Consider the following 16846-nt stretch of genomic DNA (forward strand, 5'->3'; position numbering starts at 1 on the left):
TCTTTCAAACAAATAAAAATGTTTATTGATTACACACAAAAAAGGGTAAATCACTAGTATTAAATCAATTAGTCAATCACTGTTTCTCAGACGCTAGCTCACACAGACTTTTCCCTCATTGACAGGCTCTTTCTCACTCTCTATCAATCTCTCTAATCACTCATCTTCCAAACTTATCTCCTCTCCTCTCACACATCACACACCTTATATAATCCAGCTCCTCCCACTTCTGCACCACCCTCCATCCTCTCATTGGCTGAGGTTCCCCTGCCCAGCTGTGACGGACAGGTGACAGCAGAGCTGAATGCCACACGGACCTTTGTTGGCAAGGTGATGTCTCTGCTTTTTAAGATGCTGTCTAGGTTTGTCATCACTTTCCTCCCAAGAAACAGGCGTCTTTTAATTTTGTGGCTGCTGTCACCATCTGCAGTGATCATGGAGCCCAAGAAAATAAAATCTTTCACTGCCTTCATATCTTCCCCTTCTATTTGCCAGGAGGTGATGGGACCAGTGGCCATGATCTTAGGTTTTTTTATGTTGAGCTTCAGACCATTTTTGCGCTCTCACCCTCATTAAGAGAGTCTTTAATTCCTCCTCACTTTCTGCCATCAGAGTGGTATCATCTGCATATCGGAGGTTCTTGATATTCCTTCCAGCAATTTTAATTTCAGCTTGGGATTCATCCAGTCCAGCCTTTCGCATGATGTATTCTGCATGTAAGTTAAATAAGCATGGAGACAATATACAGCCTTGTCGTACTCCTTTCCCAATTTTGAACCAATCAGTTGTTCCATATCCAGTTCTAACTGTTGCTTCCTGTCCCACATATAGATTTCTCAGGAGACGGATAAGGTGGTGAGGCACTCCCATTTCTTTAAGGACTTGCCATAGTTTGCTGTGGTCCACACAGTCAAAGGCTTTTGCATAGTCAATGAAGTAGATGTTTTTCTGGAACTCTCTGGCTTTCTCCATAATCCAGCGCATGTTAGCAATTTGGTCTCTAGTTCCTCTACCCCTTCGAAATCTAGCTTGCACTTCTGGGAGTTCTCGGTCTACGTACTGCTGAAGCCTACATTGTAGCATTTTGAGCATAACCTTGCTAGCATGTGAAATGAGTGGAATTGTACAGTAGTTGGAGCACTCTTTGGCAGAGCCCTTCTTTGGGATTGATCAGTAGACTGATCTTTTCCAATCCTCTGACCACTGCTGAGTTTTCCAAACTCGCTGGCATATTGAGTGTAGCACCTTAACAGTGTCGTCTTTTAAGATTTCAAATAGTTCAAATGCAATGCCATCACCTCCACTGGCCTTGTTGTTAGCCATGCTTTCTAAGGCTCACAACTTCACTCTCCAGGATGTCTGGCTCAAGGTCAACAACCACACTATCTGGGTTGTCTGGGATATCCAGATCTTTCTGGTAGAATTCCTCTGTGTATTCTTGCCACCTTGATGTCTTCTGCTTCTGTGAGGTCCCTGCCATTTTTGTCCTTCATCCATCCATCTTTGCACAAAAAGTTCCTTTCATAGCTCCAATTTTCTTGAACAGATTTCTGGTTTTTCCCTATTATTTTTCTCTATTTCTTTGCACTGTTCATTTAAGAAGACCCTCTTGTCTCTCCTTGCTATTCTTTGGAAGTCTGCATTCAATTTTCTGTAACTTTCCCTATCTCCCTTGCATTTTGTTTCTCTTCTCTTCTCTGCTATTTGTAAGGCCTTGTTGGATAGCCACTTTGCTTTCTTGCATTTCCTTTTCTTTGGGATGTTTTTTTTTTTGTTGTTGCTTCCTGTACAATGTTATGAGCCTCCATCCATAGTTCTTCAGGCACTCTGTCCACCAAATCTACTTCCTAAAATCTGTTCTTCATTTCCACTCTGTATTCATAAGAGATTTGGTTTAGATTATACCTGACTAGCCCAGTGGTTTTTCCTTTCTTCAGTTTAAGCTTGAATTTTGCTATAAGAAGCTGATGATCAGAGCCACAATCAGCTCCAGGTCTTGTTTTTGTTGACTATATAGAGCTTCTCCATCTTTGGCTGCAGAGAATATAATCAATCTGATTTCGGGATTGCCCATCTGGTGATTTCCATGTGTAGAATCACCTCTTGTGTTGCTGGAAAAGAGTGTTTGTGATGACCAGCTTGTTGTCTTGACAAAACTCTATTAGCCTTTGCCCTGCTTTGTTTTGAACTCCAAGGCCAAACTTACCTGTTGTTCCTTTTATCTCTTGACTCCCTACTTTAGCATTCCAGTCCCCTATAATGAGAAGAACATCTTTCTTTGGTGTCAATTCTAGAAGGTGTTGTAAGTCTTCAGAGAAGCCTCTTCAGTATTGAAGGTAATAGTCCCCAAATTTAAATTATATAGACCGAAATCCTGCTGTGCGGCTCTGCATATACAAATTGCTGCTGATCAAAGGCAAATTGCTACTAATTAAAAGTATTTTCTGTGTATACCTGACTTGTACACAATGCACCTATGCTGCATACACTATGAGTTCATGAAAGAAAGCATTTACCCAGCAACAATTTGTCACTGCTGCAATAGGATTTCCGTTGTAGTCTTCCATTATATTTCTGTGATATCATTTCTAATGTTTTTTTAAACCTTCAAGAAATATCTTCATATCAGTTGTTTCCATAACTAATCAAATATGATGAATTAATATATCTTTGTTCTCTCCTTTCCTTTGCTGCCCTTGTATCTTCTCTTTCTTCCTCTTTGCTGGTACAGTACTTGTCTCTCATATTTTCAGCCCCTTGTTCTAATTTCCTTTATCTGCTTGTTGTCTGGAGCAGTCTAATTTGCAGTTGTATTTCTAAGATTCATATAAATTATCACAGAGACACTACAACATTAAGACTCTGACCTATTTTTTAGTGATGCACCACATTTTGATATAATATGGTTCTTCTTTTCTGCTGCAACTAATATTGCATGACCAGTAAAACTGCCAAACACAGCACTCATTCTCTCCATAAAAATCAATTGGCCCTTTCCTCACTTATCAGCTCTTTCATTAATCTACACACTTTTCACACATTCCTTATTTTCAGTGCCTGCTTTTCCCCTTCTGAACATTCCAGCTCTACCATTCTCACCTGACTGATTGACAGACACTCCTATAGCCACTACCACCTCTCTCCGAGAAATCCTAACCTAACTTGAGGTTATGTATGCAAGTCTTACTTTTTCCATGCTCCTTGGTATCTTCATATATTTGGGAAAACACAGGTGCAATGGCAAAAACATTGTGTGGCTAGTCTGCCTTGGTCTGTAGAGATGGAGAAAAACAATCAACACTACATTTCCTGAGGAGAATCTTGGTAAAACTACCACACTACAATATAGTTACTCAGGTAAGCAGTCTCTGTTTTTGAACTTTAATTACAGATCCTGCAGCTTCAACATTTAGGATAATTTTTGGATTTTTCAGGGGGGGGGCTTCTCTACAATGTGTGCACAGCAATCCCACGAGCCTCAAAACCTTTCTTGTTTATATTTTACTGGACGAACAAATTTATTGATCACTTATGTTTTTAGATTTTAGAGATGGACCTATAGTTCCATTTCTTCCTCATAAATATAATATTACTCTTCTGTTTGTGCTTCTAGCAACTTCAATTCTGGCAATATACAACCAGTATGACTAGTAGCCTTTGTTTTTATCTTTCATGAGTTTGTCTAATCCCTTTTTATGACTTTTGAATGACTTTTAAAAGTCATTCAAGTTGGCAACAATGACAATATCTTCAAGTCTTCACAATTTAACTGTAGTTTCTGTTGATTCGATGAGACTGAATTCAAAAGTTGAGTTATGTGTTACAGTATATGAGAATGTACAGTGGTGCCTCTCACAACGAGTGCCTCACACAGCGATAAATTCACACAACGATGGCTTTTCCTGAAAAATTTGCTGCCTCACACAATGATGTTTCCTATGGGGAATTTTCGCACAACAATGTCCCTTTTCGCTCCTGTAAAAGTGCCTTAAACTGTTTGAAACCTGTTTTAAATGCTTGGCATCGATAGTCCAGCTTGCGAAACGTATGCAAACTTAATTTGGTGTTGTTCTGAGTCTTCGTTAATTTTTGGTGATTTTTTGTTTTCTCCATTGAAAGCCATTGGACAGATCGTCCAATGGCTTTCAATGGAGAAAACAAAAAAATCACCAAAAATTAACGACGCCTCAGAACAACACCAAATTAAGTTTTCATAGGTTTCAGGAGGTGGGCTAACAATTGCAAGCATTTAAAACACTTTTCAAACAGTTTAAGGCACTTTTACAGGAGCGAAAATGGACTTCGCAAACCCATTCAAATGCATTGAGTCGGCTTCAATGCATTTGAATTGGGGAACCGCGTTTCCCTCAACGATGCTTCCTATGGGGATTTTCGCTTAAGGACGGCAATCCGTTCCAATTGGAACGGATTAACCAGTTTTCAATGCATTCCTATGGGAAATGGTGTTTCACAGAGCGATGTTTCACAGAACTTTTTTTTTTTGGAACCAATTAACATCGTTGTGCAAGGCACCACTGTATCTCTTTAACCTGTCCTGAATCTCCCACTGTCTGTATTTCTTCCAGTCCTCATTTAGCACTGCAGTTGACAGGTCTGGATTTATACTCATAATCACCTTGCCACTTTTCCATGAAAATGATAAAAGATACTTCTGCAAATAACTTTGAACATATAGACACTCTTTCCCTCATTCCCAGAATCTTGTGATCTGAAACTTAATCTAACCTCAGGCCAGAAGTACAGAACTCCTAATATAAAGATACATGAATGGAGAAAGCAATGAGAGGACTAAAGAATGGGATAGAATTAAGTACAGAATCCTGTAACAATAGATGTGAATTTTGGGAGGAGAAAAGAACATCATCTGAAGCTATACAAAGGCAATATCAGCAACTTTTATAAAAGAATTAGCATTCCAGATGTTGTTTGATTGCAACTCTTGTCAGCTGTAGCCACCATAGATAACAATCTATTTTGCATCATTAGTGCAAAATAATGGAGGCTGCAATTCAGCGACATCTGGAGGAGCACATATTCCCCATCTAAGTTGATAGTATATAAGATATCAGAGCTTAGGAGTACTGTAACTAGTTACAAATAGCAATTATATGTAATTATTTCCCCAATAATGAGTGTATCACTGAATTTCATTGGAATTGTAACCTAATTAGGGTGATGTTCATTCCTTTTAGTGTGATTCTCTTTCTTTTTGATTTTTCACATTTCAAAATCAATATACAAAATCAATCAATTTCATAATAGCAGTAAAACATTCATGTAGGTACAACACATATCTGGAGTAAAGCTTATTGCTTGTGGAGTTTTACTACACTTTGGAGTTTATAACAGGTCCCGCCAAAATTTTAGCCAGTGTCCCTTTGGTGTGATTTCGCCTGTGGATTCCACTCATAATATATTTTATGAAGGGGTTCCGTGTTGCAGAGAAAGGATCAGTACAAGGTGTTGTCTTGATGAAGCAGGGAACACGAATTCAAGTGCAAGCTCACACTATATCATGTACTCTCTTATGGATGAACAGACAACAATGATGTGGATGGAAAGACAGTGTGTATTCTAACAAAGTGTCAGAACTCTGGAGTCTACAGTGACCTAGACACTAAGTTCTTTCTTATTCCATTACAATATACCCTGTTTCTTGCCATCTTTGGGAAAAAAATTATTTCTTTTCATTTATGCAAATTATGTTATGTTATATGCCTAATTGTTTTTATAGTGTGTGTTGTAAACTGCCAAGAGTGGTCACAATCGACCAGATAGGCGGGGTATAAATGAAATGAATGAATGAATGAATAAACTAGTAGGCAGAGGTATCAGTGATGACAGTAGAGGGAACAGTTAACCTAGATTCCTATCCCAAAACAAGCTAGATCTGACACATCACTGACCTGGAAGCCTACACATCTGCAGCAACATTGGTACCCCAAGCCTGGCCTGGATATTTCGATGGCTTGATGGCTTTGATGGCTCCCCCTAGAGTGTCATGGTCCCAGCAGCTGGTGTGCCCTTCTAGAGAGGCAGCAAGGGGCCAGATTTTAGGTTGGGAACTTGTCTCTTTAAGGCTTCCCATTTGGTGGTAAGGAGTAGGGACTGGGACTGCAGGAAAAGAGGCTTATGTTCCGCTCTAGCCATCACTGGAGCTGGGTGATCGTTAGGAGTTATCCTTGTTACCGCATCTTCTGGCTCCCTTGCTGAACTTTGAGATCTAGGATCCAACTAAAAACCACACCAATTCCAGAGGCCTCTGGTAGGCAGATGTAATTTTTTAAAATGATATTTGTTTTTGTGGAAACTTAAAAATATACCAGCAACTAAATACTGTACCTTTTTAAAGTAACTTTTTAATTTCTGAAGATATGACAAACTCTTTTTGCAATGTATAAACTGTACATTGTGCAGAACAGAAAGATACCAATAGTAAAGAGTAGACAATTGCTTCAAATTATACCAACAGATTTTGAAATAAAGCCCTAAAGGGACTAATATTTTATTGAGATTTATATTATTATCATTCCCACCTGGATAGTTTTTTGGTTCTGCTGAAAACTAGTCTAACACATGCTAGAACAGCTGGTACCTTTCCAACTCAATCATTCAGGGTGCTAATTGGAATATGATTGAGAAATAACAACTTATTAAGAGTTAAAGATATATCCCCATGAAGAGTGGTTAATTAAAATTGTTAAGCATCTGGTGAGGATACATCTGGTTGAGATCTGACAAAACTGGCAAGTGTGCAAAACACAAATTATAAGTGGCACAAGAAATAAGTACACAACGCTGGACTTAAGGGTATTTCTAGTGGGATCCTGAACCCAATGGGATCATCTTAGTGTATTACTGAGTTTTCTGTCTTACGTTTCATTATAAATATGCTTTACTTTATTAAATGAACATATTTTGGACCTCTATAAACTCTGTGGCCGTTGGTGAAGTTTTAAACCTGATAAAACCTCCATCAGGGTTTGAAGGATAAATCACCAAGAAATCTTTGTCCTTCAAACTCTAGTAAAGACCGCCTCAGACATTTCAAACTTCCCCGAAGAAGCCCTCAGAGTTTACACATGATGGCTTAACACAATTTAGCACATTTACTTTTGCATTCTAAAAGAAAATGGTCTGTTGAGCTCATACTGCATTTAGTGCACATGCTTTAAAAATAATATAAGTACAGTATTGTGGGAAGTTAAGAGTAAGATCTAGTTTGCAGCAAAGAGACACTTTCTCTCTCTATTACAGTCAACCCTCCACTTACGAACAGTCCTACTTATGAACAATTCAACTTACGAACCGCTCCGATAGGGAAACAGGGAACTCAACTTGTGAACTTCCCTCAAGTTACGAACAGAAAAAAAGTGACCCCCCTCTTCCCGCCTCACAGCTGATCAGCTGGCTCTTAAGAGGCTTCCGGAGGCTTGCTCGGCACCTAAAAAGGCAGGGGAATAAAGCTGGAAATTAAAAAATGCTGCTTTTCCCTTCTGAAAGTGGGGGGAGCGTGTGGGGGCACGCGTGGGGGCCATGGGGGGCTATTAGGCAGAGAGGGGGGGCAGGAGTGGAGAAGAGCACAAAATGGCCGCCAGGCTCCCTGCTGGGTGCCGGTTTTTAGCTGTTTGGTGCTTTTTCTTGCAGTTTGGGGGCTACCAAGGCACTGTGAGGAGCCGGGCTCTGCCTACAGTACCTGGTAAGTGACTTTCTTTTGTTTATTTTTAAGTTTCTGACCTTTTTTTCCCCCATAGGAATGCATTAATTAATTTTCAATGCATTCCTATGGGAAATTTGGTTTCGAATTCTGGACTTCCGGAACCGATTAAGTTCGTAAGTCGAGGGTTGACTGTATAATCTTGGTGGGAGAATCTTCTTTCCCATTTGCTGCTAGCTACACGGAGAAGAAAGCTCATCTTGGAGCCAGCAGGAGCCTTCATCCCTGTAGAAACAGAGGCAGAAAAACAAGGTGACTTTAAGTGTGATGGCGGCAGAAGGAAAGGCTCGGTTCTGTCCACCCTGATCTCAGTTTGACTTGCTTTGCCCATGGTGGCTATTTGTTTTTTGAAAAAGAAAACAAATTATGATGCATTAAAAGTTGTGTTTAAGTTGTCTCCAGAGGGAAAGAACGAGAATACCAAAAGAAGTTTTGGTGGCTTAGGTTGGGGCAGAAACAAACAGTGTAAGAGGCAGCTGTGAGCTGAGTGAAGGTAAAACACTTTGGGGTGCAGTTTCCCTCTGTGGGAATCTGATGGTAAGTTCTCTGCCATTTGTGCTACCTGTTTTTAAGAGTCTGCTTGCTCACAAGTGCCTGTATTTTTAAACAGACTATTTAGCTGGGCCATGGGCAAGAAATCAGGAACCATGAGACAGATCCAGCACTCAGGATAGAAGAGTGTGGGCTTGGCCAGAAACATATTAAAGAGAGACTATAATTGGACCTGAAACCAGATTAAAGTCCTGGAGAAGTAGCTGATGATGCAAACTTGTGTGTATTTACACAACCAGGCTTCAGAGAAATCTCATGCCCAAATTCTGAAGGCTAGTCACCAAATAAGCCAAGTTAATTAATATACTCTCACAGATAAAAGAAATTCCTGCTGTGATAGTCAGATGCATTAATTAGTTAAGGATCTTCTTCTTTACATGGGCTACGTTTAGCATGTTGCACTTTTTAAAATTTCTGGTAGAATTACTTTTGATATGCTGCAGAAGTGCAGAGCTCCACATAGGAGAATAGCTACAAGTTCTCCATAGTCCATCTGTTTCTCCATAACTGGCATTTAAAGTATCAATAATTCACTCTGAGACATTTGTAGAAAGAATAAAAAACATTTTTACTTACAGTTGCTTGAAATTACAGAGTTATGTATGCTGCTTTCTTTATTGCACGCATACTTAGCAGCCAACTGAACAGATCAACAGCAAAGAAACAGCTGTCAGCAAAAGACAAAAGAGAGGGAAATAAACACTCAGTAGAGAGGAAGGGCTATCTTTGAATTCAGAGGCTGAAAATAACAATTGGTTAGTGCTGGATAAATAGACAATCACCCCAGTCCAGAGAAGTCCCAGAGAAGGCAGATGCGAGATTGGAAATAAAACTCCCACATAACATCCATTTCTGACCCCAAAGAATAGATCGGGAAGAAGGTTTCAGAAGCAGGTTAAAAGACAGGACAGAGGTAAAAGCAACATGCCTTAGGTCAGGAAGACCTTGTTGGGTAAGTAAGGGTCAAATGTAAAAAAGGAAGGCCCCTTATAGTGCTTGTTCAGGAGGAATCAAAAGCCAATAGCTAGCACAACTGGTATTGGAAGGTTAGCAAAGATTTTATATAATGTGTCAGCAGCTACTAATATGGCAAGGCCATACCTTGCTGGATGAAGAGGCTTCAGTTAACAACCCAGACAGAACCTGTTGCTGGCTATATCATGTCCTTCTTGATGCCAGTGAAGATCTTTTTGTTCTCTGAGGCTCTTTAGGAATTCTTTTTAGTACCTGTGGAGTTTTGCTATTTTAAAATCCATGCTTGTTTTTTTCTTTTGCTCTTTTTATTGTGTGCCACTGATAGTTTTCTCTTGTTTTTTTATCTAATGTATTTTGTTCTGATGCTACTACTGTATTTTGTATTCTTATGCTACTGAGTTAGAGAGAACCTCACAAATGACAGTTAGGTGATTTAAAAGGCAGTAGAGAAATAAATATGTATAACAGGCACAAAAGAATGGGGCAGCCAGGCCAGAATGGCAGTGCAGAAGACAAGCAGAAAGTACCAAGTGGCACAGAATGGTAACAGCAAGAACAGGCCCAGTTTGAGGAAGGCCAGGACTGTGCCGCCTGAATTGCCACAAAGAGGAGGAATCTGGTTCATTCTGCCTGCGTTGATGCTGTTTGCTGTTTCCTTCGCATAGGCCACGAGACAGTGGAACTCAGATTTCTAGGGCTCCCAATTCAAGCCCAGTAAGTATCTATTGGAATTCTGTATGTGATGATGGTTCAATCAAGTCTGAAACATGCAGACTAGCTTGAAGTTGTGGGGCTGTGGTCAGGAAAAGGACTGGTGGGAGAAGACTTACTGCATTTAGAAGTATCAGCCATTCTCCATATTAAGCCTCATCAGATAAAGTGCTATTGCCTGACACAGAGGACCTGATACAGATCAGCCTTCCCAAATTCCTGTGCTTCAGATGTTCGTGCCCAGAATTCCTACTAGCCCTACCAAGCATGGCTAAGTAAGGGATTTTGAGATCTGTATCCAAAACATCTGGAGAGGATCAGATTGAAGGAAGCAGATACAAGTAAGGTTCTTTGGCACGATGGTTGTACTCCCAGAACAGAAACTTTTGCTACTAACTGAATATTAACAACAGTGTCTTTAAAACATGCACATACATCTATTTTGGACTTTTGGAACAAAGAATGAGCCAAGATGCCTCAAAACACGTAAATGGAGATAAGCAAAACCATTTTTCTAAACGGTATCACTCCAGGGTACAGCTGTGGGGACATATTTGCAAACTGGAATGTCCCCCATGCCCCCCATGGAAAAATAAACATTCCTACATACAGAGCAGTAGTTTCTTAAGGGGAAGGTTCAAGCTCCTTGTTAGCCAGTATGGCCAGAACCATCCAAAAACTAACTTTTCCAAGTGCTGTGCATACACATTTACAGCATGAAGTGATACAGCCAAAGGAAACATTTACTACTTGGTTCTGCTAACCACATAAATTGCTCTTATCTAAGTTCCCCACAAAGCCTCAGAAATCAGAACATCTTGTAAATATGGGAGTTATTTCAAGGACTCTCTGCCCAAATATCTCATGCCTTTAATGCCTTGAGTACACAGGGTGTTCTGTTTTTCCCCCCTAACTATATTTAAAGGCCAAAATTACCAGGAACAGAACATTAATCTGTGCCTACTCATTTCAATCATGGCTGAATTTCCAGTCTAACAAGTATCCAGCATTTCCTCTAAGTCTCCTTATGACTATCCTGGGCTCAAACAAGGTCACATCCACTTCCTTCCTGTCCGGGGGAAAAAAAAAATACAGTCATATTTGCTTTATGTAAGACAGAACTTGCCATGAGCTAGATAACCAGCAATTAGAGCACCTTGCAATATGTAATCAAAGAGTAATTATACACTTCAACAATCCTTTCAATATTGTGCGCATGTTATTCTAATGCCACACCTAGCCAACCTGCTTTCCTGCTGTTTCTGAGTTCCATGATGCTTCTTGTACCCAACCTTTCAAGTTAGGTACAGGTCACAATTAAGTAAATCCATGCCACTTTTAAGTAAACACAGATATTAAAGATCATATGGATGCAAATACAGTGTGCTGTATCTGATAATTTACTTGACAGCCAACAAGGACAGTAAACACTAGCATTTTATGTTGATTGAGAAGTGTTGAACATAGATGCAACTTTGATTTCTTGATTTTTAAAATATATTTGTGCTCTACTTCAAAAGTAGATATTGTGAAAATTATTATAAGGATCAGCCCAAGACTTTTGGCTGCCTCAAGGAAAGGCTAAGACAATGATGCCCTTTCCATATGCCACATACATGGCTGGACTCACAGTTGAATTTTGCTTTAAATGGATCTATCATTTAATTCCTATAGCACTCAACACAGATTAATCTTCTCCTTTATTTTAACACCCCATTGTCCTTTAAAAAAAGAAGAAGACTGTGTTTTACGCATGTGGAACATCTTTATATGCAACATGAAGATTCTGACTCATTCTTGTAAGAATGAAACTCAGATGGTCCTGGTGATCATTTCACATTTATTAAATATTGACTATCTGAGTTCGCTTCTTATAGGACTTTCCTGGATGTACTGTACAGTTCACTGAAGGAGATGAACAATATGGAGAGATAAATTTCAGAAGAGCAACTGTGTTTACATTTATAGCAAAAACAAAACAAAACCAGGCTACGTGGCATCTTAGAACATGGGTAGGAAATATTGGACTTTCCAGATTTGAGACAACAAGCCCCACAGTTCCTCAGAATTGGTTGTGGTGGCGAGGACTCATAACTCAGATGAAAAACACTGAAAGGCACCACTTGCCTAGCCATGAACGTGGAGTCCAATGCTGTATGTGTTTCCACATAGTATAAGATAAACTCCACTGGCCAGAATCCAACAGGTGTTCGCTAAAGTTTGCTTAACTTCTCAGATTTAAATGCGACGAAGTGATGTTGGGTTTTTGTCACATGTCCTGATTACACATACACCACTGAGGTATACATATGCACTTCATATACCATGTTTCCCGAAAATAAGACAGGGTCTTATATTATTTTTTTTGCTCCAAAATGCATTAGGGCTTATTTTCAGGGGATGTTTTATTTTCTTCATATACAACAATCTATGTTTATTCAAATACAGTCACATCATCTTCTTCTGGTTGCTACACAATGGTGGAGGGCAGACTTTCACTTAATTGGGGCTTATTTTGGGGGGTAAGGCTTATATTATGAGCATCCTGAAAATCATACTAGGGTTTATTTTCAGGTTAGGTCTTATTTTGGGGGGAACAGGGTATTAGTTATAGCTAGTTATACAAACATTATGGGAATGCCAATAGGATTCTGGTCACTTTCAGTGACACATTGCCTCTAGAACTGTCCTTAGAGAAGACTTTGTACCTGTTTCATCTGGGTTTCACAAGCCCAATGAGGGCTATGCCTTAGCATGTTTAAGGTTGCCGCCTTACTGTGGTATGCTGTCCCAAAGGCAATTCTGTTTCTCTAGGATCCACTTCATGTGACTTACGAAATACCTTCTTGCCTACAACACCTCCTGAGACAATTAATGCTTTCAGATACTGTATTCCTAGATTTCCAGTTCACTGAAAGTGAAAAGGTTGTAAATAGTTGCAACACAATGTAGGGAGTAAAATCTCAAAAGGAGAGGGTGATGGATTGCTTAGGTCACACAAGGGTGATAATTATTCTGTGGGGCAAATACTGTAACAAAGGGAAAAGATGGGTTGGTTGTTGTGTTTTTTTCGGGCTCTTTGACCCTGTTCTGAAGGTTGCTCTTCCTAATGTTTTGCCAGCCTCTGTTGCCAGCATCTTCAGAGGACAGGAGTCACAACTCCAGAGCACAGACAGCATCAGATCCGGCGGTGAAAGCCTTCAAGAACAGAAAAAAGATGGGATTTGTAGTAAGGGGCGGGGGCTTGCAGTTACAGGTTAAAAGACTACTATAGGGAAAAGCCAGAGGAGTGGGCTGTGAGGGAAAGAGTGTTCATAAACTAGCCTTTCAGATTGAATGTCTTCTCCTGAAATAAAAAGATTGCTCCAGACTTGCATGAAAGGTATCAAGACAAGGGTCAATGAATGGATTACAGCACAACATCAAAACAAGCCAACTGGCAGGGGAATTCAGACCGCGACTAACCACACCCGTTTCCGAACAGGCAGATCCAGGTTCCTGTCGGCTCTGGTACTTCCAGGATTGTGTTGCTCTTCTGAAACCAGCATTCCTTCCATCTGCAATGACAGCCTGGAAGGAAGATGGGGCTGCGATCAGGATGAAGTAACCGAGGAGTTTTGGGTTGCCTCGCTACCCGTAGTCTGCCCTCACAACAGCGGCGCCCCGAAGACGACCCCGTTGCGGAAGCTAGAGGAACCATGGCACTTCTCGCCGCCGCGGCCGCCGCCGCCGCGCTTTCCCTGGTGCTCGTTGTCCTTGCTGCGCGGTTCTTCCGAACGAAGCAGGAGTGCTTCCCGCATAAAGATTCAGTGAAGCTCCTGGCGGTGGCCGGGTCTGGTAAGGCGGAGACCCACCGGAGGACCAGAAACGTCGTGTAGGCCATCCGGACTACATTACCCAGCAAGCAAAGCGTCCAGCTGTTTGCGACGCTGAAGCGAGATGTCGTTAACGCGGAAGACAGCTTGCATGGGGTGTTGCTGGGTATTGTAGTTCAGGTTTATAGATTGGCGTCCTGGGAGAACCGCGACCTTGGGAATTGGGAGATTTATTTATTTATTTATTTATTTATTTATTTATTTATTTATTTTAATTTATATGCCGCCCACACTACCCGAAGGTCTCTGGGCGGCTTACAACATTTAATATAAAACAAAAAGGCAAAATGATTAAAATGCAATTAAAATATATATACTGTACTCTAAACATTGCCATCAGACCCACTTCAGGGTTGTGGAGCATACGGCCGAAAAAATAAGAGCATCGCATTAGATTAGAATGTGGCTACATAATCAGAATTCAAATGGTTTGATCGTAATTTGGGTCCTTTTCAAGGAGAAAGGCAGGTTTTAAATCCATCCACCCATCAGAAGACCCAGTATGATGTAGTGGATCCAGTGATGGACTAGGACTGTGGAGCCCGGGGTTCAAATCCCCGCTCAACTAGGGAAACTCACTGGGGGAGTGGAACTGATAAAACCACTCCTTAAATACGTCACTTACCTTGAAATCCATATTAAGGTTGCTATAAGTCTGTTTTGACTCAACAGCATATAACTACCAAACCTTGAGAGTACAAAGCAGGAGAAAATTCCTTCTCCTGAGCCATTCTTGCTATCGTTGAGTTGGCTATCTTGTGTTCTTTCTGCACCTGATGTTGTCCAAATGTGCTACTGGACGACAACAGCCAGACTCCCCCAAAGCTGGTTGGAGGTTCTGGGAGATGTAGTTTGGCACATCTGGAAGGCACCACCTTGTGGAGGGAGGCTAATACCGATTGTGGTGACATTTCTTGTGTATTGTGAAGGCAGATGTACCTTTACATTGAGGACCTCTGCCCCATAATACAAATATCCTAAAAGGTACCTGCTACCATTATTACAAAGTTTATTGGATGCTGATGTAATGAAGACCCAGATACTTTGTAGGCAACCGATGTGTTTCTGTCAGTATCTGATATGCTACCAGATCAAATGCGCCCCACCCCACTTTATGGCAAAAAGACAGAAAGTAAAATAACTGACAATTTAGTGGCCATTAATCCTACTCACAAAATCTGCCAATTTCAGTGAATCACCTTGGTAATGGTTAACTTGAGCTGATAAATTGATGTCAGAGATTCAAGAGCGTAATTACAAGGGGCGGTGGCAAAAATGGACCTTAGGTATGGAGCAATCATATGCACAACTATATTTCTTATAGAGTATACTTCTTTCAGCAGCATTTTCCCACTATTACAGGTGTAGAACAGTGATTCAAGATCTTGGGTGCCCAAGTCTTCTTGGACTAAAACTCCCAGAAGCCTTCACTACTAGCTATGCTGGCCAGGATCTCTGGGAGTTGTAGTCCAAGAACATCTGGGGACCCAAGGTTGGTCAAGGAAATGGAAACTATGTACCAGATTTTAAAAACTGAATGCATGAGTTTTCTGCTTTGCACAAAAGTACAACACTGCTATATCTTGAACTCATTGGAGGAAAGGCATGATATGAGTATGAATGATAAATTAAAAAATAAGCATGCTGGCACTTTCCTTTTGCTTCTTGGTGACCTCCGTGCCAGTCTTGACACACACACTCCCATGTTCCTTATCAAGAAGGAGTAGTAAAATTTCAGGTCCTAGGTTCATTCCAAGGCATGTCAAGGCAGAACTGAGAGAGATGCTTTCTCTGAAACAGTGGAGAGGTGCTGTCAGTTTTTGCAGAGTCAGTGCAAAACTAAGTAGTTTGATTTGGTGTATGGCACCTTCCTAAGTTTCTAAGCTTATTTCTGGTCCTTGGTTTCCTTCTAAAATCTGGACAAAAGCAGGGTGCAATTTCTCTTAGCTAACACAAAACAAATAAAGCTGGCACAAGGAAAAGGATGAGAACAGTATTCTAGCATGTTGCATGTATGAATTTTCTTTTGGACACCTCTGTAATTTCCCTTTTAAAGCTACTTAATTGTGATTAACAGTGTACAGTATACTAGAGATGGGGGTATTTGTGTTTGTATACGAATATCCCCACACAGGTGGAAATAACGAGGGTCCACTCATGATTTCGTCGCTGACGCGAGCTCGTCGGGCCTTCCTATTGTGCCGTTGTCTGCAATCAAGTACTGACTCCTGGCAGGAGGTGGGATGACAAGCCTCTCTACTAGGTTGGAGAGTGGCTAATCCATTGCAGAGAACAGTGTGATATGAAGCCTCTGTGGAGCTGGCGTCAGCAGCGAAATCATGAGTGGACAGTCAACCTTCTTTATTTCGACCTGTGCGGGAACACGAATACGTCCATCTCTAGTGTTTACTCAAAAAACCTTGTTCCAGCTCCACTCAAACATGTGGTAAATTGGAGGAGAATCGGAGGAGGGGGGGAGACTGACCAGAAAAATGTTGTGTTTGAAATAAGAAAATTGTGTGTGGGAGGCTTGATGTGTTACTGCTCAGCCCTGGGACAGCTCATGATCCAGGCAGGGAGTCCCTTTGCCTCAATCAAACCATGCCAGTCACATGGGATGTTGAGGACATCACCTGATGAATAAGCCTATGAATTCCAGCCCCATGAGAAGGATGACCAAGCAGAATCCTTTGGCTGGTGAATCTTCCATAAGCTGACTTTGCTTCTGTATTTTTTAGGAGGGCACACTACAGAAATCTTGAGACTACTTGGAAGTCTCTCCCAGAAGTACTCTCCGAGACATTATGTTTTGGCTGATTCAGATAAGATGAGCGAGGAAAAAATCCGTTCCTTTGAACAAAAAAGAGCCGAAATGTTCTCTAATTGCTTGGTAAGTTGCCACATTCTTCCTTCTGTCTGTTTTTTCATACTTTGAATGTCAAGTGGCACTTTAAATTACTTCTCAGTAATATTGGTAGAATCTTCATGTGGTGGC

The 16846-nt window shown here is 40.8% G+C and overlaps 2 protein-coding genes across 4 annotated transcripts in view; one reads left to right on the forward strand and one right to left on the reverse strand.

Annotated features, from left to right (window-relative positions):
• The window catches only part of TLCD4 (TLC domain containing 4), a 56352-nt gene extending 42771 nt beyond the window's left edge, over positions 1–13581 (reverse strand). Inside the window, exons 1-3 of the mRNA XM_072997972.2 lie at positions 13442–13581; positions 8867–8957; positions 3188–3272 (exon numbers count right to left, since the gene is read on the reverse strand). The gene's annotated coding sequence lies outside the window, so the exon portion shown is untranslated. The remainder of the gene's footprint in view (positions 1–3187; positions 3273–8866; positions 8958–13441) is intronic.
• ALG14 (ALG14 UDP-N-acetylglucosaminyltransferase subunit) overlaps positions 13567–16846 on the forward strand; it is a 36977-nt gene continuing 33697 nt past the window's right edge. For all 3 annotated transcript variants that reach the window (XM_020788642.3, XM_072997973.2, XM_020788643.3), the window contains exons 1-2: positions 13567–13813; positions 16590–16741. In XM_020788642.3, coding sequence (XP_020644301.3) covers positions 13675–13813; positions 16590–16741 — 291 coding nt within the window. In that variant the 5' untranslated portion in view covers positions 13567–13674. The remainder of the gene's footprint in view (positions 13814–16589; positions 16742–16846) is intronic.

The sequence above is a fragment of the Pogona vitticeps genome, chromosome 4, assembly GCF_051106095.1.
Source record: "Pogona vitticeps strain Pit_001003342236 chromosome 4, PviZW2.1, whole genome shotgun sequence".
Lineage (NCBI taxonomy): Eukaryota > Metazoa > Chordata > Lepidosauria > Squamata > Agamidae > Pogona > Pogona vitticeps.